We start from the raw sequence: 24,054 nt of genomic DNA on the forward strand, positions 1-24,054 counted from the left end.
TTGTCTACCTACCACCTCTTTCATAAATCATAAATGGATAGCCAATAGATTGTCCCAAGATAAACGTCCTTTCACAAATATCATACAGGTCAAGAAATCAAATGCTACGACAGGCTCCAGTTCCTGCTCATGTTGCTTTTCCTCACTACCTTCTCTTGTCTCCAGAAAGGTATAAAAAGTTTCCCAGGGAATTAAAAAAATTTTTTTTAATGCTTATTTTTGAGAGGGTGGGGAGGGGCAGAGAGAGAGAGGGAGACAGAGGATCTGAAGCAGGCTCTGCGCTGACAACTGCGGGGCTTGAACTCATGAACTGTGAGATCATAACCCGAGCCGAAGTGGCACGCTTAACCGACTGAGCTACCCAGGCGCCCCAGAGTTTCCCAGGTAATTTTAGTGAGCCTTATAATTGTCTTTTGGGGTGCCTGGGTGGCTCAGTTGGTTAAGCGACTGATTTCAGCTCAGGTCACGATCTCACGGTTTGTGAGTTCGAGCCCTGCATCAGGCTCTACGCTGACAGCTCAGAGCCTGGAGCCTGCTTCCGATTCTGTGTCTCCCTCTCTCTCTGCCCCTCCCCTGCTTGCACTCTGTCTCTCTCTCTCTCAAAAATAAACATTAAGAAATAATGAAATAAAATAAAAAAAATAAAAAAAATAATTGTCTTTTCACTTTGTTTACCTCATGGATTTTTTTTTTTTAATGGAGAGAAAGTACTTTACGTGTGAGGATTTGATCAGTCTCTCTGATCACATAATATTAATACCAGTAATAAGTATTTTGAGTTTTATATGTATACGCACATGTTATAGGTATATGTGACTGTTATATCATGGTAACAAATTTTCATGCCAGTACTCATTCAAGGAATTGAGGTTTATTTTTCCAAAACAAAATTAAACTTCTCTCTTGAGCCACATAACACCCGATGGTAGAATATACCTTTCTGTTCAGTGTCAACAGTGACCATGAGCAATAGATTGCCACTGCTTCCCCCTTCTAGAATGAGGCTCCACCACGCCAAGGGAAATAGGTTGCTGCCTTGGGAAGCCAGGGGTTGCTGAGGCCAAAGATCGTGGTTGTGTGTATCGGGCCACTTGTGGGTGATATATACAGGCCCAAATGAGAAAGCCACCGTGTTGGCCATTTTAAATACTGAGAAACAGCCTGAAAAGAGATGACCTCAACAGAACAGAGGGCTACCAGATCCCAAGGGACTGAGGAGACATCAACAACCAGCGGGAAAGACAGTAATAGGGGTGTTTTTGAAGCAACTGCAGATGCCCACCAGATGATCAGCTTTATATACCTGCACTAAAGTCCAGAGACCTTATAAATCAATTCACGACAATGTAATGGAGTAGCGACACATTTCTACTGTTACTACTTTTCTGTTCCCACTACCCTTCAACTCGGGAATAGCCAGAGAGACTCGAGTGGGGTGAGTGGGCATATGGGTGAGGAATTGAAGGTCTTAACAGGAAAAAAAAAACAAAGCAATCCAGGATGAATTTTCCCTCCCCCTTTTCAGTAGGTTTTGGCTATGCTTTTTGAGGGACAGATGATTTCTGGAAAAGGAAAAGTTAAACAAAATTTGAAAATTTTGACACTGTTTGGATCAAACATTTTGATCAGGTTAGGTGCAGATTGTGTGTGTGTGTGTGTGTGTGTGTGTGTGTGACTAAAATGAGTGGAGACATTTTAAAAAATCCAAGTATGACTAGAAAAGTCATATCTGAGTTTTTTACCCAACGGAGTGGGAAAGCACTACTAAGCCACAGAGCAAGTTTGAATAGGCAATGGGGAGAATGATGAAAACTATTTTCTGATTACATCTGACGGACATTCGTGTCCACTGTGTTGGTTATATCCACATATTGACTATACCAATAATTCAATGAGTGTGTTCCTAAATCTACCATGATACCTCCCCCGACCCCCTGCCTCCTTGGTGCAATGGTGATTCTTCTTAAGCTGCCTGGGCTAGGAGAAGGGCCTCTGAGAAGTTCAAAAAAGTGCTAGAGGAATAAAGAACATTAACTAGCATTTCAAATTGTCATTCCATCACCGCTATCTCCTTTAACCATTACAAGAAACCAATGGGGTACGTGCTGTCATTAGTCTTCTCTTAAAGACGGAAAATGAGGCTAGAGAGGTAAGGCTACCTGTCACAAGGGACCACAGCTAGGAAGAGAAGAAGGGCTAGAAGCCAGGCTTTCACTCTCTGGAGCCCATTCTCTAAATATCCTACACTTTAGCCTCTACTAATCTCTCTTGTGGCTGTAAGGGGAAGCAATGCACTGGTCTTCTTCTAGTAAAAAGACCTTTTTTGGGGAGAGTGGCAGCCAAGCAAATTTACTAACTCATGTACCTCTCATCTAACTCTGAAATGTTTCTTCACTAAAAATTAAATTGCTTTAGAAACAGCCAGCAGAAGCTTCTGTTTGTTACAACCTGGCGTCTGCTTTTAATTTGAGGTGCACTTTTAATTTTGAGAGGTCAGTTGTTCTTCTCGATGTGTGAAAATAATAATATGGTTATAATAAAGCAACGCTGTCATGGCTTCCTTTCAAGAACTTAACATTTAGCACCGAGAAAATAATCTTGTGCTCATGGAAGTGAGCTTTAAGAGTTTTGGAACACAAAGAAAAATGCTTTTGGAAAAATGCTTGAATTCTCATGAAGGTTAGCCAAAATCCACAGGTACTTCTAGGCCATTGTCAATAGTGGAATTGTTCCTCTCCTTTCTCTATGTGGCAGAACTTTTAAAAAAACAGAGAGGTCTGAGTTCGAGTGCTAAAGTAACAGTTGTATTAGAATTTTTTGGCATTTTATCACTTAGAAGATTGTTCTTTCCTTTTCTCTATATTTTAATTCCCTGATCTTTTATTTCTTATTGCATTGTAAAATGTAGTAGTTTTAGGATTATATATCATACGCTGATCTCTTACCCCCTCCCCACTCCAGGATCCCAAACTTCTTTTCCAGTGGGGAAAATGTTCCCTGTAGCCTTCCTGCCTTCTGACTCTATTTGCCATAGAAGCAAAAAAAAAAAAAAAAAAAAAAAAAAAAAAAAAGGAGCTTAAATGACACCCAGAGGTCATCAACCCTACCTTTGTGCCAGGACATGCAATCTCCCCAAGCCAATTACTAACCTGTTTTTAAAACAACCTCCAATCAGAGAGAATCCTTGACTTCTTTTTGTGAGCTGTTGCACTGTGCAAGACCACACTATAAATGTCTTCGCCTATCTGTACGTACTCTTATCTCACCGTTCTATTTTTTTCCTCGTGGAAGTTAACCCTTTCTTACCTTTTTATAAACCTGTAGGCCCCTTCTTCTCAGAAGAGTTGGCAGACACATGTTACTCTGTAAACAGTCAACATGGTAAGGTGAGTCGTAGTTCCGGGAACCTGGGTGCTCTAAATCCCCAGCTACGTGGGAGGGACAGCAGGGCAACGGGATTCCTCATTTTCTAAAGTATTTATCCGGCTGCTGCCAAGAAAACACTCCCAATCCCTTTTTAACTTAGGAGACTGACATTTCTGAGTCTGTTTCCAAACAGGACACTAGAGGGCTCCCAGAGGTTAAGAATAAGTGGAAAATTATTTGAATGAAAACTGCTTCTGTACGGCTTTTGTTGTTCCAGAATTTAAAATCAAAGTTTATTTTTTAAACTATTTAAAAAAAAAAAAACTTAGGCATCTGAAAACTGGGATAGCAGCAGCCAGTTCACAAGTAACTGTTTTGCTTTGCAATCAGTAGTTTTCAAGGGAGCTTTTAAAGCTGAGCTGAAATATTTGAAATGTGGAACACTCTTGACCATGAAATATGTTCTACTTACATGCTTCAGCCTTTAAAAGTTCTTTGCATTACAGTCAGGGATTACATTCTTCCTGGAGCCAAGCATGGGGCCAGCTGTGTAAGTAAGGTTGCTTGTGAGTTCTTCTTTTTCATAATGTGAAAAAATAGAGCTTAAGATCCCTTTATTTTCTTTCAGCTGACTTTTGTGGAAAGAAAAGGAATGAAAAGCAGTCGGATTTGTGTTTTGTGTTTGTGTGTGTGTGTGTGTGTGTGTGTGTGTGTGACTAAATCAATGTAACTTCTGTTAAGATATATGGATGTTTATGGTTTCATATTACAATAATTCCTAATGCAGGATGTTGAAACATACTCTGAAGAAAAAACTGTACCATCAGATTAAGATAATATGTTTCTCAAACTGAATGTTAATACTTGATGCTTCTGCCCAATTTGTAATGCAGGACTTTAAAAAGTAAACACGGGATGGCAATAGATTGTTTTTAAAAACTACCTATCACTTGTCTTAAATTATTTCTAAATGTCAAAACGGAAAAGCCTGGGTTGGTCAAATGTCAATACATTTCTTTCAGAATCAAATTAAATGACTCCAGCTACAAGTTATAAAATATTCTTGGATTTTAGGGCTTTGTTTTCATTACTCTAAACTGAGTATCAAATCTATACATCTATCTTGTGTCTATTTGTTAAACTCTCTAAAAAAAAACATTTCATGGTGGTGATATTTATGAAAGGAAAGGGTTACTTTTTTTTTTTTCCTTTACTCTTGAAGAGGAACTGAACTCGTCTGAGATTGTGACTCAGTTAACTCTGTTTCCATTCATTCTCAGACACAAGCCACACTTCTCCTCGGGGAAGCTGATAGGAGTTTAAAAGGTTTGTCGTGGCGAGCGTCGGAAACATTCCCAACTTCATCACCAACCCTTTACACTTCTACCTTTACTCTAGCCACTGGAGACCACTTATATACCTAAGCAGAGGCGACAGCTGAATTCAGGAAACCATGCATCATGTCAGCAGGAACCAACTGCAGACTTTAAAGTCTGCTCAACATGTGGATGCAGCAGAGAAATGACCTGTCCAGACAAGCCAGGGCAACTCATAAACTGGTTCATCTGCTCCCTGTGCGTCCCGCGGGTGCGTAAACTCTGGAGCAGCCGGCGCCCAAGGACCCGGAGGAACCTCCTGCTGGGCACTGCCTGCGCCATCTACTTGGGCTTTCTGGTGAGCCAGGTGGGACGTGCCTCTCTCCAGCAAGGAAGGGCAGCAGAAAAGGGGCCGCACCGGGGTCGTGACACCGTCGAGGCGCCCTTCCCTGAGATACCCTTGGATGGTACCCTGGCCCCTCCAGAGTCCCAGGGCAATGGGACCACGCTGCCGCTCAACGTGGTGTACATTACCCTACGCTCCAAGCGCAGCAAGCCTGCCAATATCCGTGGCACAGTGAAACCCAAGCGCAGAAAGAAGTATGCAGTGGCATCTCCGGCCCTGGGGCAGGAGGCTTTGGTTGGGCCATCCCTTCAGCCACAGGAAGCTGCAAGGGCAGCTGATGCTGAAGTGCAGGGAGGAAACCTGGGCAAGGTTGGGGAACGACCCTGGAGGTTGATACGGGGTTCAGGGGTGCAGGTTGGTGGCTCAGATTTTCAGCGACCCGAGACCAGGGAGAGCAACATCAGGATCTACAGCGAGAGCGCCCCCTCGTGGCTGAGCAAAGAAGACATCCTCAGAATGCGCCTGTTGGCGGATGGTGCCGTGGCCGGTCTTCACCCAATTTCCTCTAAGAGCGGAGCCCGCTTGCTGGTGCTGGAGGGGAGCGCCGCTGGCTCTGTGCCTGGCTGCGGCCCCGGCCCCTGTGGACTGCTCAAGCAGCCCTTGGACATGAGTGAGGTGTTCGCCTTCCACCTGGACAGGATCCTTGGGCTCAACAGGACCCTGCCGTCTGTGAGCAGGAAATCAGAGTTCATCCAAGGTAACAGCTTCACATGCTTCGTTATTTGCAGCTGTTGGGGATTCGGGTTGATTTTTCTCTTTTCCCTCACTCTCCTTTTCGAAATGATTTTCTCCACCCACGTTTCACATTTGGACAGCAGCAGCATGTCTTTCCATACGTTTGGCATTCTTTACTTTCCCAGCTTTGGGAGGATATGAGAGTTCCAGGGAAATGCTGTACTCAACATGCAAGAGTAAGCCCACACTGTGTAATCTTTGCTCTCCATTTCCCTCCCTGCACTTCCCAGTGGCTTATTAAATCTAATTAAAGCCAGTGGCAATTTGCATGATGAGAAGAGGAAGGGGGTGGAGGCAAAGAACTTGCTGACAGTCAGGCATATTATTAGAGAGGTTACTATGGAAGTAAGTAGAATTTCATTCGTTAGGAGTTTTTAAAAGGAAAGGGGAAATGGGTTATCTTTCTTCAGCAGATGGAATCTTCTTAAAAGGCCCAGAGCCAGACCATGTTAGCTTCGACCCTTTGATTCTTTTACAGTGGATTTAACCTCCTTATTTTGCAGAGAAAATGAAGCACAAATAGGTAATTTGTTCAGTGTATATGCTAACTAGCCCTACGGTTTCTTCAAGCCTGTGACTGCAATTTATTGAGCCCGATTTCTAAGACTCTCTCAGGTGACGGACGATTTGGCAGGTTCTGGGGATATGTAGCCAGTCAGTTTAGTTGCAGGCAAAGGGGCTGATCTGTGGCCATGCTTATGACATATAAAGGATATTCTCTGAATCCTGAGGCTGTTCCAGGCTTTGAATACCAAGTAGCGTGGGTCAGTGGCTCGTGTTTGCAAGCAGAATAATGCCAGAAATTGCCAGTATGAATCTAGGTTGGCCCAACAGGCTAAAAAGGACCACAAAGGGATTACAAACTCAAAGAGTATTTTCTTGCTTTGTGTCATAAAATTTAGCATTTTATGGAGCCTGGACTGGAGTGGATTAAGATTCTTGGGAGTGGCCAAGAACTAAACCGCATTTCCAATGACTTTAGGATTATAATTTAGTCTTAAAACCAGTACTTCTTGAAGTACCAGTGATATACTTGGAAGTACTTGGAATTCCTTACTTATCCTGGTTCATGTCTAAGTGCTTCAGATTCATAGGTATGTTTCAATGTCTCCAGTTCACAAAATAGTCCATCATGATTGTGCTGATACAACTCAAACATTTAACAAAAGGTTGGTAAAAGCTAATTTTTATTGGGTGCTCGCTGTTGGCCATGCATGATAATAATTGATTCATACAATTCATACATGCCTTGACTGTATGTTTCTCACAACAGTGCTGTAAGGTAGATACCACTATTATTTACATTTAGTGGATATGAAAATTGAGACTTATTTAGCCAAAATAATTGGCCTCAACTTCCACAGCTAGTAAATGGCTAAGCTGAGTTTCAAACATAGACCCGGCAAACTGCAGAACATAAGCTCTAAACCACTGGGCTTAGGTGACTGTGTTACTTATTATCCAAAGTGGAACACCCTGGAGTAAAAGAAGATATTAGTGGGCATTGAGATAATGGGTATATACCAAGTCTGTCTTGGGCAAAGCAACACATAGCATAGAGTGACTCTTATTATCCTATACTGTCATTCACTATCCTGTCATAAAAGCCCCTGTGTAGAGAAGGGGAACTCTTGAATAGATCCTGAGGCATAGTACCCCAATATGGCACATCCCCTGGGATGAAAGTCCAAAGAATAAGATAGTGGGTAGGAACTTGGAGCTGTTACCAACCATGGGACCCAGAAATGTCACAGTATCTCTGTATGGCTCAGTTTCCTCAACTGTAAAGTGACAATAATACCTGCCTCATGAGGTTATTGTTAGTGAATCCATGAAAAATACGTGGAATGAGTGCTTGTCACACAGTAAACCTTCAATAAATATTGTCTATTTTTGTTACTACGCTATACACATGAGGTACCAAGCTCACTGAGTCACTCACATAGCCTCCAGTCCTCACATAGATATCATTTCTTTATGTGACATGAACAGGTCTAAAACCCTGGTTTCTTGATTGCTCAGTTAAACTTTTTCAAAACCACGATTCCTTGAATAGATTTCATTCTGTGCTCTGAATATCCAGCATTTTTGGGAATAAAGAGTGCAGTTGCATTCGATTTGAAGGAGAGGTTTATAATCCCAATATATCCTAGCATTCTTCTCTTGTTTCGGAAGTAAGTAGTGATGGAAAGAAACCAATGGGGTTGTATTGATATGACTCTCCATGTGATGAGTTAAATACCTAAGATTATATCTCAAACAATACTATATCTTTCTTTGTTTTTTCACTTCTCCTATGTAGTTATTTAAAGACGTAAAATCAAGCCAATTTCCTCGGGAGTCTATGAGATGATTTAAATATAATTATGAACACTCTACACAATATAATTCTACTTATGTAGGCTATTACACTGATATAAAGTACATAAATAGTTCAGTTCTGCTCATGGTAGGATATGAATGTGGACAGTCTTAGCTTCTTGGTATCTCTGTCTCCATCCACCAATTTCTAGGCTTTTCCTGACATGTCTTCCCTTTCTTGATTTCCACAGAAGTGTGTACTTTCCTCTGGGAGCCTCTTATTCTTCTTTTGGTCCAAGCTTAGATTTGTTTCAGCCTCCCTGTCTACATAAGGAGGTGATAGATTTTATCTAGTTACCCACGACCTATTTCTGCTTCATTCTGTATCATCTCTTTGTATTTTGGTTGTTCATTCAATCATCTTTTTTTCCCACTAGGTCTGTAGATGTGTGAAGGCAGAGATATTTCCTGTCTTGTTTTATCATTTCTATATTCTAGTGGGGAGTCTGGCCCATAGTAGGTGTTCACTAAATATTTTTGAATGAATGCAGGAATATAGTCTGAGCCTGTTCCACTGACTCCTAACAGTAAATCTGTATTTGCTTCCATCTTCCCATACTGAGGACAAGTACTAACATTTTTAGCCCTAAACATTTGTTTTAGTACTAACAATTTTAGGCCTAGATTTCTCCTGGAGGATCTTACAAAGAGCTCATCCTAGAGGTAGTGGGAAATGTCCTTGGCAGTCTCTGTATTATGCAAATAATAAGGTTGATAGAGCTTATTCTTATGAGGACCATCAATATAGTCTGCTGGCCTCACACTATAGTTATTCGATAATGTGTTTTCTGTAGGAGGAAGTGCTGGATTTAGTTTAGGTATGTATTTCTCTGATGATCTGGCTTGGTCTAAAAGTAGATATTTTTTTTTTTTTAATTTTTTTTTTTCAACGTTTATTTATTTTTGGGACAGAGAGAGACAGAGCATGAACGGGGGAGGGGCAGAGAGAGAGGGAGACACAGAATTGGAAACAGGCTCCAGGCTCCGAGCCATTAGCCCAGAGCCCGACGCGGGGCTCGAACTCACGGAGCGCGAGATCATGACCTGGCTGAAGTCGGACGCTTAACCGACTGCGCCACCCAGGCGCCCCTAAAAGTAGATATTTTAATATCTGGGAGAGTGAGTAGTCAGAAAGTCCTGTAAGTAATCCTGTCCTAAGCGTTGTTTCTGTTCTGACTTTTGATTAATGTTTGTGAAAATAAATTCATGCTCAGTACCGTTGTAAACTCTGGGTCTAGAGTTCTTTCTTGTCTAGCAAGAAAGCGGGACACAGGATTAAAATGCGAGAGATGGCTAAAGTCCAGGAAAAGACAAGAGCCCCGATTGAGGGTCCTTGTTCCATTTTTATTAGGATCAGAAGGCTTACAAACATGGTGATGCACGTGCACAAAGAGACAATGAAACTGTGAACAGTAACTCATGGAGGTGAAGGAAGGGGGGTTTTGAAGATATGCGGGGTTAGGGGTTTGCGTTAATATGGAACAAAATCCTGGTTCCAGGGGAAGGTTGTTTACAGCAGACTTAGGCACTATGTCTGTTAACCTAAAGTGGTCTAGGGGACAAGAAAGACAGAGCATGAAACCTCAAGGTCAACAAGGCACCTTTCTTTTGCTAATTATCTCTGCTCTGGGCAACCTTGCCCCACAGCCTGTCTATAGCCCTATTTACCTGTTTACCTAATTTGGTTCTTCCTTCCTGTGAAAGCAGCTTTCTGCCATTGTACTAAGCTGGGGGGCGTTTCCGCCCTGAATACCTAATCTTGTTTACCTCATATACCTTCATATTGGGGCCTTTGACCTGCCCTCTCTATACCTATTTACCTAATCTTATTTACCCACACTTGGGTGTGAGCATACTATAGCTTTCTGATTCTTTATGCCTTGTTAATAACCCATCAGTGCAGGCCCAGGGAATTCCTAACCTTATGGGAATAAAAACCAAGAACATACCACAGTACCAAGAACACAGCTAGTATGTATTGTGAATCAAATATAGATATTTGGCTTATCTAAGTAAATCTTTCCAAAAAACCTGTGCAGTAGAAGTTTTTTAACTTTCACTTTAAGTTGATAAAAGATAGGGATGCCTGGGTGGCTCAGTCAGTTGAGCGTCCAACTTTGGCTCAGGTCATGATCTCACGGTTTGTGAGTTCAAGCCCCATGTCAGGCTCTGTGCTGACAGCTCGAAGCCTGGAGCCTGCTTCGCATTCTGGTCTCCCTCTCTCTCTGCCCCTCCCCTGTTCACACTCTGTCTCTCTCTCTCTCTCTCTCTCTCAAAAATAAACATTAAAAAAAAAATTAAAAAAAAAAAGATAGAAGAAGATTGCTCTCGGTCATACAATGAGTTGGATATCCAGAAAGAACTTCCTTGTCTTTCCTACTTTCATCAATCTGCTTCCTTCAACAAATCCATTAAGGGCCCTTAAGGAGGTCTTCTCCCTCCATCACCACAACATATTAGTGTATCTGGTTATTTAATATAGTGAAATAGATGGCTTACACAGTGATGCACCAGTACAGGCTATGAGAGCCTCTTTTTCTCTCAAGGAGTCAACTACCCTAACCACAGCCAAAGTAATGTTGAGGTTAGGATATACTAGGCACCGTTTTAGGTACTGTTCACGAGTTATCTCATTAAATCCTCATAAAAATTTTACAAGGCGAGTACTCCATGAAAAACGTTTTGTAGACACGGTGGTGGAGGCCCAGAGTAATTACGAACTCTGCTCGAAGTCATGTAAATTGCCTGTATGTAAAAAGGATACGTGAGATGCAAGAAGAGATGTAAAACAGAATCAAATGCTATGATTACATGATCTACCTGCCCCCAGCCTCTCAGATTGATCTTTCCGTTGATTCAGTCCAAAGACGAAAGGTCTCCGTTACAAAGCTTGTCTTCAGGTTTTGTTTGTTTCTTAATTACTAAAACTGTTGTGGGTGATCCTTTCAGCACAGAGCCATTAGCTCAGGCTAGCTTGGGACAGGTCCTTGATTGTATAATTTGATGACTTCTATGTGATTCTCCTTGAATACAAAAAATATGTATGTGAAATCAGTGGACTCGCTGACCTTGTACTGTATACCAACCAGTTTTTGACAGATGCTACTCCAAAGATAACCCAGAAAAGAGGACGGGTGTACTTGAGGAAAGGCAAGGTTGTAATTAGGTAGGGCATGCCAGTGGTGTACCATACTACAGAATCTAGCAATTATCACTGGAGCAGATGCCTATCCTGGGCCTATCTATGTGGGAAATGCACAGTTGAATCGGAATATACCATCAAAGGGCTGTTTTTAAAAAATCATTTTCTGAAATAATAACACCTTCTTCAATTGTGAATTTATAATGAATCTAGTGTTATGCATCACACCATTTGGCGTCTTATGTCTATTGTATCACTTAACCATTATATAAATGGTACTGCATTTGGCGTCTTATGTCTATTGTATCACTTAACCATTATATAAAGCAGATACTACTGATACTTTAAATACTAGAATCCTGAAATTCGGCAAGATTTCTGAAACTTGTCCAAGGACACATAGCTAATGAGCAATGGAACTAGAATTTGTAACCATTCTGTCTGATACTAAAGCCTCCTCAAGTTGATTCTCTTAACCCATATTGCCTCTCAGATATAACTTGGTATAATTATGGGATAGTGGCAAAAATGGGCAAATTTTAGCATGGTGATTTCTAATTTGCCACTACACCAACATGTCTACTTAATTTCTTTTTTCAATTCAACAATTTAACATTGATGATATTTTTATGCAAGACAAGTAGGACATATCACTCTGAACATTGCTGCAAGCTTTTTGTTTTTTGTTTTTTTTTTTTAATGCAAACCAATGCTTACCAGATTTTCTTGTTTTACCATAAATGATCATATAGATGCAAACGTGACTGAACATAGTAGTGTATTTTCTGCCAAACTATTGCAAAAGTCTTAAATCATTTCAAAGGTCACCAGATACTATACGGTGCTGATACAATTTTTTTTAACAAAATATTCTAAAATGTTTATCTAAGATTAGAAAAGCAGACTGCATTCATATAAAAGTCAAGAGCATAAGAAGATCCAGCACCCCTCTGTGATCTTCGATTTAGCAGCTTTGCCCAAACTTCCCTAGCGGTCTGCACGGTAATGTGAATGAATCCCAAGGGACACCATTTTGGTAGCATTTAAGCATTATACTATTTTTCATGCCCAGCATGGAAGATGCATTATGTATGCTTTATTTTTAGAATGCTGTCTTATTGCGACAGAGCTGTCATACCAAATTAAGGTAGCCTGGTTCCAGGAATTCTGTATGTCAAGGCTGCTTAGATGACCAACTGTAGGCACCCCACCAACTTCCATATGAATTCATTGTACATCCCTAGTTGCTCACTGTTTCCCAACTTGCATTGCCTCATTTTATTATAAAGTAGGAGAAATCCAGTGTGTATTTTCCACTCTCTTTTTGAGTCCATGTGCACAGCACTGTATGTGCTGAGTGATGGGGCAGTTGCCAGAGCGGGGGGACAGCACCTGCACATTTCATGTGGTTTTAGGGTCTCAGGTGAGGACAGAAGCATTGTGTAGGGAGTAATGAGCATAATATAGCTGTCCCTACAACCTGGAAACACATGGACTCTAAATCCTAAAAATCTTGGACGTACGTACCAGCTTTCTTAAAATATTTATTTGGGAGTGTAGGAATCATGTTTTGTTGTTAAAAATCTGGATGGAAAAGATTGTGTTCTTTATCAGAAAAGCCCTAAGGTTTTATCTTTAGCAATCAAATTGAGCTGGTCAGCTTAATACTTTAATTCACTGGCGAACACAAGTTTGCTGGCATCCCCTCCAAGCAGCACTCTGTTCCAATGTCCTCTTGTTTGCTCACTACATACCTTCATAGACAAGCGAGGGGACCTGGTAACCTTGTCTGCCAGGCCTCTGCACCTTGTCCCTTGATCCCACACATGGCTGCGATAGAAAGGACATGACTAGTTACCACAGCATAAAACATGCACGTGCCTCAGTTCCATGCAATCTGCTCACATTCGTCTTTTCTCCTTTTAAGAAATACATTATTGAGCACCTACTCTGTGCCAGCTGCTCTTCTAGTCATTGGGGGCTACATTGGTGAACGCAAAAGTCAAGAATCTTTGTGGGGCTGCACCAGTGGCCTGTTTGAGAATTCGGTGGCCCGAATCTTTTGCCACTGATTTCAGGATCCACTCAGAACCTTCGGGATCCGCTCAGAACCTTCCTGAGCTCAAGGTTATGACCCTTCCATTAGTACTAAATCTGTTTCCGTCTTTAGATTGGTCTATGGACCACATGGGTGAAGAAGGACTAGACAGCCTCATTCTGATTTCAGTGAATGGACAAATATTGCAGTCATATTCAGTCGTAATTGATAGCATTTACTTTCTATGTGTGAAGCACTGTTCTAAACATGGGGAAGAAGCTATGAGCTCTCTAATTCAAATAGCTTTGTAGTTAAGGGTATGGATTGTCTTATTAGTTTTCTAGGGCTGCCGTCACAAAATACCACAGGCGGGGTGGCTTAAACAACATACATTTATTTTCTCACAGTTCTGGAGGTTGGTAATCTAAGATCAAGGTGTCCATAGGTTTGCTTTCTTCTGAGACTTCTCTCCTTGGCTTGCAGATGGCCACCTTATCTTGTTCCTCTCACATGGCTTTTCCTTTGTGTGTGCCCATCGCTGGTGTCTCTTTGAATTCTAATATTTTCTTATAACAATACCAGTCATTTTGGATGAGGGTCTACCACATGGCCTCACTTTAACTTAACTACCTCTTTTTAAAAATATGTTTAAAATGTTTTATTTACTTTTGAGAGAGACAGAGGGTGAGGGCAAGGGGCAGAGAAAGAGGGAGACAGAATCTGAAGCAGGCTCTGCGCTGACAGCGGAGAGCCCAACGGGGGGCTCAAACTCATGAACCACAAGATCATGACCTGAGCTAAAGTTGGATGCTTAACTGACTGAGCCACCCAGGCACTGTTTAAGTACCTCTGTAAAGGCCTTATCTCCAGATACAATCACATTTTGAGGTACTGAGAGCTTCAACATATAAATTTGGAGGAACACAATTCAGTTCATAATAACTAGCAATCTAGACTTCTAGTTTGAATCCTGATTCTATACCAGCTGTGAATCAAGTGGCTGTGTGACCTGGGATAAATTAACTTAATCGCTGTGAGCCTTGTTTCTTCATTAGTATAATAAGGATGATGAGAGTGAAAATAATGATGAGGACAGTGCTTAGCTCATGAAGTTGTGCAAATGAAGTGAGTTGATATGTAAAAAAATATTTCTAAAAGTGCCTAACACATCGTAAGGCTCAGTACATGTTACCTTTTATTTTCATCCAGGTTTAAAGCTGATTTAGCCCTTTGTGATGCGTTTGCTTAGATTTTCTTAATTTGTTTATCTGGATTAATGTTTACTTGAACTAAGTAAACAGGCACCTAACATGGTCATTTAAAGAAAGTGCTTGGAGTTGATAGTAGATTGTAACAATATCTACCATTTGGGGAACACTGAACACTTTACATTTATTATGTCACTGAATTTCGCAATGGCCCCATGCATCAGATATTATTAGACAGATTTTCTGTGGAAAAAAATGAGGCTCCGAATATAACACATGTCCTCCAAAGGTCGAGAGGTCATGTGTAGTGGGGTTGGAAGAACCCCATAACCTTGTTCTTCATCACTGTACTATACTATCTCCCATAAGCCCTTCATATCATGTGTTAGTCTCTAAGGTTGTAGCCTGGGGCTTTCCCAGTTAATCACTTATTGGGATTGTAACCTGCTTTTTCCCACTGTCCCGCAGTCTGATTCCTGAATGTAGCCATGATGCCTTAACTATTCCCCTTCTCATGACAGTGATCTGGGGTCAGGAGGAGAGAGACCGGTGGGTCTTTCCACCACCCCCATTTTCATTATTCCAGTGACTCACAGGATTATGGAAACATGGAGTGACTATTGAGCACAAGCTGGATAGAACCTGGTCATGGAAATCTCTGCATATCCTCACCTCTGTTTCTCAAGTTTCTCTCTAATCTTTCTTAACTCATTTAGAGTGAGGACAATGAAATCACTGTTTACTGCAAGGGTATCACACCAACCAAACTTCGATTCTGAGACAATTGACTACTCCTTGGATCTTCAGAGCTATAGATAAAACTTGAGGGATTCTGAAAAATTCATTCATTCATTCACTAACATTTTTTGAATGCTTGCTTTCATGCAGACATCATGTCAAGAGATGGAGGTCCAAAAGTGATTAAGAAATATTCCCTGTTCTCACAGAGCTCTCTCAGCTTGGAGGGTAGCAACAGCTAAGCAGATGTATCATATAAAATGGGTATAATAAGACTGCAGTGGAGATATTTTTAGGAGAACTTGCAGGCATAGAGAGGGAAAATTTAGCCCAGAATGTGTGCATAGGGTGGTGGGTGGAGCATTGTAAAAACTTTCCAGAGAGCTAATGTCAGAACTGGATCTTAAGTCGCTGTGGGTGGAGTGAGAGATGGGGTGGGTGTTGGAAGGGTAGAGAGAATAGAGGTGTGGAAAACTTGTGAAGGCAGAGGTGCTTAGGAAACTGCAGAGTTCAGAAGGAGACTAGGGTTTGGGAGGGTTGTGGGTGGGGATGAAGTAAGATAAAGCTGTGGTCTGTGGAGAGTGGCTGGGTTTTATGTCATGTAAGGACATGGACTTTATCTTGCAGATAATGGGGAATCATTGAAGGGTTTGAAGAAGAGGAGTCATATGATGAGTTTTGCATTGTAGGAAGGTCACCCTGGGCAGGAATTCATGGCTCTTTTATCTACATTAATAAATACTACCTTATTATCTACATTAATAAATTGCCCAGGACTGGGTCACCCTAATGTGACCAGGACTTTGTTCACAAAATATGATTGTTGGTGGAGCCTGGCTCCATCATAACCCGGCCCCCTCCCCCCGCCCCCCCCCGGAAGTCACATTTGATTTCTGTTTTCTAAATGGAATATCAAGATAGGAATTTTCTGGGAGTTTTCATTTATACAGTGGCAGTCCAGAGCAGACCTAGAAAGCAGAAGTTCCTGTCCATTAGTCTGTTCAGAACAGAGAAGGAAACTTTGTTTTTAAAGCAGAACTGATGATTTAGATTATTTAAGTAGTTTGTGATGGAGGAAGTCACAAGACATTCTCCTTTCCTGCTTCCTCAGCTTCACACTTAGCTAACTCTTGAGGAAATACGGAGATTATTTTAACTCAGTCCAACCTAGAGAAAACAACTTATAAAGTGAAAAACAGTTATATAAGTAAATAAATACTTTTTTGGTTGTTTGAATAAAAGTGTTACAAATCACCCAGAAATCTGTTTCTGGTACAAGTCCCTGTAATCAGGATTTGGTTGGCTATAGAGAACCTATACATAGGTTTTATACCTATGTATGCACCTATGCATAGGTTTTATGATTTAAAAAAAAAAAAAAGAGAGACAGAAGAATTCTGCCTTTCTTCTGTGTCTCTTTTTTTTAAATAATAAAAACCTAACCTAAGTTTGGTTCTTTTAAATATTTGACAGTGCTGTATTTTTCAGTATATCATTAGACTCTCGCCCACCCCTGAGATAGATTTGGAAGGTACTCTTCTCAGACCTTTGGGAACTCGGTGCCTCAGTCAAGCTGACTGAAGGACCTGGCTCACATCCTGTGGAGACCAGTGATAAGTCAGGGATAGAATCAACATTTGTGATTTCCTTTTCTACCACACCTCGTATTCTCAGCTCCTTTTCAGCTAAATCTCTTCCCCTATTAATTGTGACATTTCAGCACACAGCTATTCTAGGGTACAGCCTTTCTTCATTTCTTAACTTTGCACTGAAAGCTCAGTCTTTATGTTAGTCCTTCACTCGTTCCCTTCAAACACTCATTCAACTGGCAGATATTTTTGTTTGGTTGTCATTTGTGTGCACACTTGTCTTTCTCCACTAAACTCTAAACTGTCTGAGGCCTGGGCCTTGCCTGACCTGGGGACCTTGCAAGTCCTCCGTGTTTGCTATGCCTCGCTGAATCCTTTCTGTCTGAAACCCATGAACTAATAGGTCTATTTGAGGACAATTGAGGGACCATTGTAAAAATTTGTGTTTTGAATAAGTAAATTAACAACATTTGAAACCCTGGGCAGAAGGACTCATCGAATCCTCCAAATTTCCTCCTTCCTCAAGGCTGTCCCAGAATCTTGTGTTCCTGTTTTATCCTCCCTCACATTCACTGACTTGTTCACATTGACCAACTCTAAGCCAAGAGATCTTACCTGCTTTTTCCCTTCAGCCTAATATTTTTAATTGCCAAAACCCTACTGGGATAAAAAAAATTAGAGCAACCAGTACTTAAGGGATCATTAACAACTAGACACCTGCTACATCATCATTGGCATGACACCAGCACCAACAGTTGCTTTTAGCAATTAGAGATCCAAGACATTGAGGTTTGTCTTCAATGTGTTGTGGATAGTTGTGGTGGAATCTGGAAGAATTCATTTCCTATAACAAAGATGAGTCTCAAGTTTTGATTGGCCTTTGTTTTCTTTGATAGGTTTTGTAGTCATTTTTAATGATGGATTCTGAACCTGAATTGCTACTTCCCTTTTTGTCTTGTTCGCGGGGAGCCTTGGAGCAGTCTTGGAACTTGGCCCATATGGTAGAAAGGGTTTTTGATTTCAGAACTCAGGACATCTTTACTAATTTTTGCCCAGGGAGAAATGCAGACAGACACTCACAACTTGACCCAGCGTGCTTAGCATTCACCTTTAGTTCAACAAAACTAGGCAGTCAATGTTCCAAGTGGAGGGCATTTCATAAATCCAGGCAAAGGAGATTGTATATAGCACATTCTTGGTGAATTTTCATGTTCATCTTTTCAGAAGAATGTCTTCTTTGTCTTTCGAATAAAGAATGACTTGGGAGAACACCAGCAGTAGAGGAGATATTCAGATTTTGGGGAAAAAAATAAGTTTTCTGGCAAGTCTCATTTTTAAGGCAGCTGTATAACCTTTAATTCACACGAACACCCACATATCTTTGAAAACCTGCTTTCTCACCACTCTGACAGTTAAAATTTTATCTCTTCACTGTTAAGATTTCTCTAGAGAGTACAGTACTGAATCATTTTGACAAACCTGAATGTGAAGAGATGAATGTCCCTCATCTCTGAAACACTTCAGGGTAAGTTGCTTTAACCAGTTTCCTGTTTTCAGAGGCTATTTTTCTGTCATCCCTTCAGATCTATCAAAGTTCATTTAATTCTTTTAACAGCCATATTTTATAAAAAGTGGAATTATTTTCACAGTAGTACTCATAGCCCTGAGATCTGGAGTCATACTGACTACTGTTATCTCAAGGGCCATATGCACAGAGACTCAGCAAGAAGACTGGTGTGTGGATGAGACCCACCCCACCCACGCTCAGCCTGAGAGGTACTACTCATCCTACTTTCTTCTTGCTTTCTAGAAATCCCCCTTGCCTGAGGTGCATGGATTTCCAGCAGAGCAGTATGGAATGTTTTTATGTTATAGTCAGTACTCAAAATATTTTGCTGAGGGGACGTGAATGGATGTGGAGAAAAACCCGGAATACTAATCGAAAATGAATTATTCCTATCAGCTTAAAGCTCCCTTTGGAAGATTGAGAACAGCTTTTAAAATAATAGTTTAGGGGCGCCTGGGTGGTGCAGTCGGTTAAGCGTCCGACTTCAGCCAGGTCACGATCTCGCGGTCCGGGAGTTCGAGCCCCGCGTCGGGCTCTGGGCTGATGGCTCAGAGCCTGGAGCCTGTTTCCGATTCTGTTTCTCCCTCTCTCTCTGGCCCAACCCCGTTCATGCTCTGTCTCTCTCTGTCCCAAAAATAAATAAACGTTGAAAAAAAAATAATAGTTTAGAAAATGTATCATTCAAACAATTCGATGTGCTAAAGTAGAGAAATGGTAAATGAAATACAGTATGCTCATAGACTAGATCAGGGGCCGATTCACTACAGTCTGTGGGCCAAAGCTGGCCCCTCGCCTATTTTGAATGCCCTGTGAGCTACAAATGCTTTCTCCAGTTTTAAATGGTTGAAAAAAATCAAAAGAATAATAACATTTCTATGACACTTGAAAATTCTATGAAACACAAATTTCAATGTCAATAATAAAGTTTATTGGAACACAGTCACATCCATCTGCTGATATATTGTTTTTGACTCCTTTTGTGCTATAGCAGAGTTAAACACTTGCTGGGGGAATAGTTGTGATGGAAACTGGATGGCTGTCAAAGTCTAAAATACTTTACTATCTACCTTTGACAGTTTGTTGACCACTGGGCTAGATTATTGTATGGCAGTTAAAGTGATGCTACTTAAAAATATTTAATTATAAGAGAAACTCTTGTGGTAAAATATTTAGTAAAACAATTGTGACACACTGTATATACAAGACAGTCCCAAATGTTTATTTTCTTTGCCTGTTTGCCTCTTTCTCCTGGTGGAAATGTAAACCCTAAGAAAATAAATAGAAATGGGCATTTATTTATTAATTTTCTTATTTGGAGTTTCTGGAACAATGCTTGGCATACAGTAGATACTCAAAAAACAAATAAAGGCAGCCGAAGACTGATGAACTGTGCAATTGCATAATGTATATGTGTAATAACGTGTAATAATAATAATAGTTACAGCAAAAGCTTTCTGGGATGTGCATATATGTTAGGCATCAGGTTGAGGACTTTAAATGCATCCTAAAAGCCAGTTTTAGAAGGTGTGTTATCGCCACCCCCCAACCCCCTTTTTTTCAGAGGATAAAAGCAAGGCTTAGAGAGGTTGCTTAACTTGTCTAATGTTACAAAACTAAGAAGTAATGTGACCAGAATTCAAAAGATCTGTTGGATTCCAGAGTCTAGGCTCTGATCATAAGCTATACTTCTTAAATTTCTAAAAACAATTTCCATTTTTTTAGGTGAAAAGAAAGGGATGGGGAAAATACCAGAGGTCAGTATATAAATAATATAACCAATTACTGGGACAGAAGATTATAGATGATTTTTGTTTTCTTAGCCTTACATTTTGATGTTTTCCCACATTTCCTGAAATGAGTAGATTTGCTTTTAATTGCTTTAAAAATAAGAAACAAATGTTTCTAAGGGAAAGGAAAACAGCCCAGAAGGTTAACTGTTCCAATTGTTTATGTAGATCATTTCCGTGTTTCTCTGAGGGCCTCCTGTGACTTGTTGAGGAACCTGCTGGCCTGTCTCCTGTATTGATTTGTGTTGTTGAGCTTCAGTATTAGGTTTCAACTCCCTTTTGAGTACTTCCTAGCCCTCAGAATCTAAAGTGCTATCTGTGTAACTTTTATCTAAAGACACTGATGGCTAGAACTTCTTGGTGTTTATCTTTAGAAATCTAAAGTATGAGTGTCTTTGAAAGCTATGTTGTGTCTTCCACTCATACTTGATTACACTGGTATCTACATGTCTCCCACTGTACAATGGACTGCTTTTATGTGAATTTTATTACTATGATTTTTTACATTGGTGCAGTATTTGGGGTACACTCATTTAAAATTACATTTATCTTCTATCTAAGAAGACAGTTGGGTCCCAGAAGCCCCCAAATCATTTAGGAAAGTCAAAGGAAATAAAAAGGGGAGATTGATGTTACAGATGAAGTTCCTTAGTTTGGATCTATGTTGTTTATTATTATTATTTTTTTAATTGTGTGTCAATGACTGTTACATAATTTCCAAAATCTAAAGGGCTTCTTACATACCCAGGTCTAAACTAAATTGCCAGGCTAAATGGAGGAAGACTTTTTTTTGAGCTAAACTGGAATGCAGGTTATCAGAATGATTAAGTGAATGCCACTGACATTACTGAGGTCACTGTAATAGCAAATTCAAGACAGGTTGTAGAAGATGATGGTTTCCTGTAGTAAAGACCACACAGACATAGGAACTCTACAAGAAGGCAAACAAGCTAGATGGTAAAACAAATGCCTTTAACAAAAAGGAATACAGTTATAGATTGAGTATCTCTCAGGTTATGTGAAAGGGCTTTTAAAAATTCCTGTGATGTGTCTTAGACATTCCAGTCATAATTTCAGAGGCCTCTCTTGTCCAGGCCTGTTAAGAATGAGTTAAGTGGGCTTTTCTAGCACTTTGTGACTTACTTATTTTTTTTCCCAAGAGCATCATTCTGATTTTTAAGTGATAAGCAAAATCACTTAACATCATCTCTCAGTGACTTTACTTGGCAGAAATGGGGGCTTGAAAGCGATGTTATTGGTTTTAAGCTTGAAGTGTCATTTAATGGACCCTTCATGGTCTTTTCCATTTATGATGACTTCACTCAGGCTCATCATTCTTTATATAGTTTAGCAGTGGAATTTCTAAACTATCAAGAGTGAGACAAAAGCAATTAGGGTGACAGATTTTTTTGAAAACATCATCTATACAGATGCAGTTGAAGAAATGACATTTGCTTAAAAGCACTTTGTGAGGTTATGTGTGAATAAACGTCCATTATGAAGAGTGCTGTTTCCATCAGAAAAGAAAAAAAAATTCCATCTTGCTCCTTTTTTGTGTCTTTGGAGAATATAGTGACTGATGTGAACCAAACAATTTCACTTTTAAATTTGCGACTTCTAAAAATTCTTTTTCTGTGGCCTCAGAAAATCAGACAGTTGTTATTACAAATAGCAGCTCCACTCAGACATTGAATAGACAATTATAAATGCCTGGCTTCTTTCCTATTTCGTGGTAGCTGGCTTTTAGATGTGGAGTAAAACCACATTAACCAGAGGACGTTGTTATTGGTGATTAGTGGCTTATTGCTGGGCCACATCTATAAAGCGTCTTGTTTCAAAAAGCTTTCCTTTCATTGTCCAGCAAGGACCATGAAATATCATCTACTCAAACTCCTGCGTTTGGTAGGTGAGAGATTGAAGCTATGAGTGACTGCCTGAAGGCACATACTGAGTTAAAATCATGCTAAAGTATGTTTGTTTTTTGGATTCTGTAGATGGCCGCCCATGTCCTGTCATCCTCTGGGACTCATCTTTATCTCCAACAAGTAATGAGACTCACTCTTCTGTTAAGCTCACCTGGGGAACTTACCAACAGTCATTGAAACAGAAGTGCTGGCAGAATGGCCGAGTACCCAAACCTGAATGGGGTTGTACTGAAATACATCATCATGAGTGGTCTAAGCTGGCACTCTTTGATTTTTTGTTACAGGTAAGTTTATCAAATCACATTAGTGGTTATCTAAGACTGACACTGAGTTGTAGAAGTCTGACACTAAGGAATTTTCTGTACCTTGAGTTTTTGTGAAGCCAGAGTTTAAGTTCTACAATGCTGTATTTGGCAAGTATAATACCACATTACAAAATTTTGTGTTCTTTGGGAAATATTCAGAAATGTCCCTCAGCTCTTTTATTAGTTTCCAAAGGCGTAATTTTTCAGTTCTTCAGTTCTGCAATAATCATAGAACCGATTTGTTGAGGAAACCCATGAAAAGCTCTTCAAGGTGAATGGTCTTCTCGTATTTGTGAGGTGGATAAACTGATGTTTGATGAGGCTAAGGAACTCATCCAAGTTCTTACAACTATTAAAACCTAGAGGCTGGAGCTGGGTTTCCCTGGGATCTGTTGATGGTAAAAAATTGTCTTCTTTCCACACCTGAAGTTCCATCATTCCACATTGTGTTTCACTGGTCCCTTGGCCATGTAGCTTATGGCCACCATTTCTCTTGTGTTCTTTCCAGTAGTTTTTTTGCAAATATTTAATTAAGATTGGATATTGTAGAATAATAAATATTGGCCATCTACATAACTGAATGACTCAGAATCCTACAGGTTTCTTATAACTTATCTCCTTTTTTTTTTTTTTAAATTTTTTAACGTTTATTTATTTTTGAGACAGAGAGAGACAGAACATGAACAGGGGAGGGGCAGAGAGAGAGGGAGACACAGAATCTGAAACAGGCTCCAGGCTCTGAGCTGTCAGCACAGAGCCTGACGCGGGGCTCGAACTCACGGACCGCGAGATCATGACCTGAGCCGAAGTCGGACGCTTAACCGACCGAGCCACCCAGGCGCCCCTTAACTTATCTCCTTTTGATAAGGATCTCAATACTCTTGATCCCTTCATTCTGATTACTGCTTTTCCCTTTCTCCATTTTAGAAAAACTGATTGGCTGCTGTTGTTGCATTGTTAAGTAGTATTTTGTGGAAATTTAGGTCTGTCTTAGGACATTTTCAAAACATTCTCCTTTTGTTTTTAATTTTTTTACTTAAAATTTTTTTTTAATTTTTCTTTATTTTTGAGAGAGAAACAGAATGCAAGTGGGGGAGGGCCAGAGAGAGAGGGAGACACAGAATCCAAAGCAGGTGCCGGGCTCCAAGCTGTCAGCACAGAGCCCACTGTAGGGCTCGAACCTATGAACCATAAGATCGTGACCTGAGTCAAAGTCAGATGCTTAACGGACTGAGCAAAGCAGGTGCCCCTCTCCTTTTGTTAATTCTGTGTGTGTATGTGTGTGTGTGTGTGTTTGTGTGTGTGTGTGTGTATGTGTGAAGGAACTAGAAAGGGTTAAAATTGTAAGAAGGAAACCAGTTTAGTGCAGAGTCACAGTCTAAGGCATAGGAACTTTCAAGAGGAGGATGATATATGTTGTCAGTTCTGCAAAGCCATCAGTGAGAACTGACCTAGAGAGCAGGCCATTTGGCAAGGAGGCAATCAAGAGTCACCAAAAAACTGTTAATGAGTCCAGCTATGAGGCTCAGACTGGTTTTAAGCATTGTATATATATTATATCATTATTCCAT

The 24,054-nt window shown here is 40.4% G+C and overlaps 2 protein-coding genes across 7 annotated transcripts in view; one reads left to right on the forward strand and one right to left on the reverse strand.

Moving 5' to 3' along the window:
• The window catches only part of TMEM144 (transmembrane protein 144), a 79,473-nt gene extending 76,149 nt beyond the window's left edge, over window positions 1-3,324 (reverse strand). Inside the window, exon 1 of the mRNA XM_047856454.1 lies at window positions 3,307-3,324. The gene's annotated coding sequence lies outside the window, so the exon portion shown is untranslated. The remainder of the gene's footprint in view (window positions 1-3,306) is intronic.
• GASK1B (golgi associated kinase 1B) overlaps window positions 3,241-24,054 on the forward strand; it is a 49,501-nt gene continuing 28,687 nt past the window's right edge. Inside the window, exons 1-3 of one of the 6 annotated variants that reach the window (XM_047856449.1) lie at window positions 3,241-3,386; window positions 4,647-5,785; window positions 22,248-22,462. In XM_047856449.1, coding sequence (XP_047712405.1) covers window positions 4,888-5,785; window positions 22,248-22,462 — 1,113 coding nt within the window. In that variant the 5' untranslated portion in view covers window positions 3,241-3,386; window positions 4,647-4,887. Of the gene's footprint in view, window positions 3,387-3,726; window positions 3,917-4,646; window positions 5,786-22,247; window positions 22,463-24,054 lie in introns of those variants that run through there. The other 5 variants (XM_047856452.1, XM_047856451.1, XM_047856447.1 and 2 more) reach the window with 5 other exon arrangements.

Source organism: Prionailurus viverrinus, chromosome B1 (genome assembly GCF_022837055.1).
Source record: "Prionailurus viverrinus isolate Anna chromosome B1, UM_Priviv_1.0, whole genome shotgun sequence".
Lineage (NCBI taxonomy): Eukaryota > Metazoa > Chordata > Mammalia > Carnivora > Felidae > Prionailurus > Prionailurus viverrinus.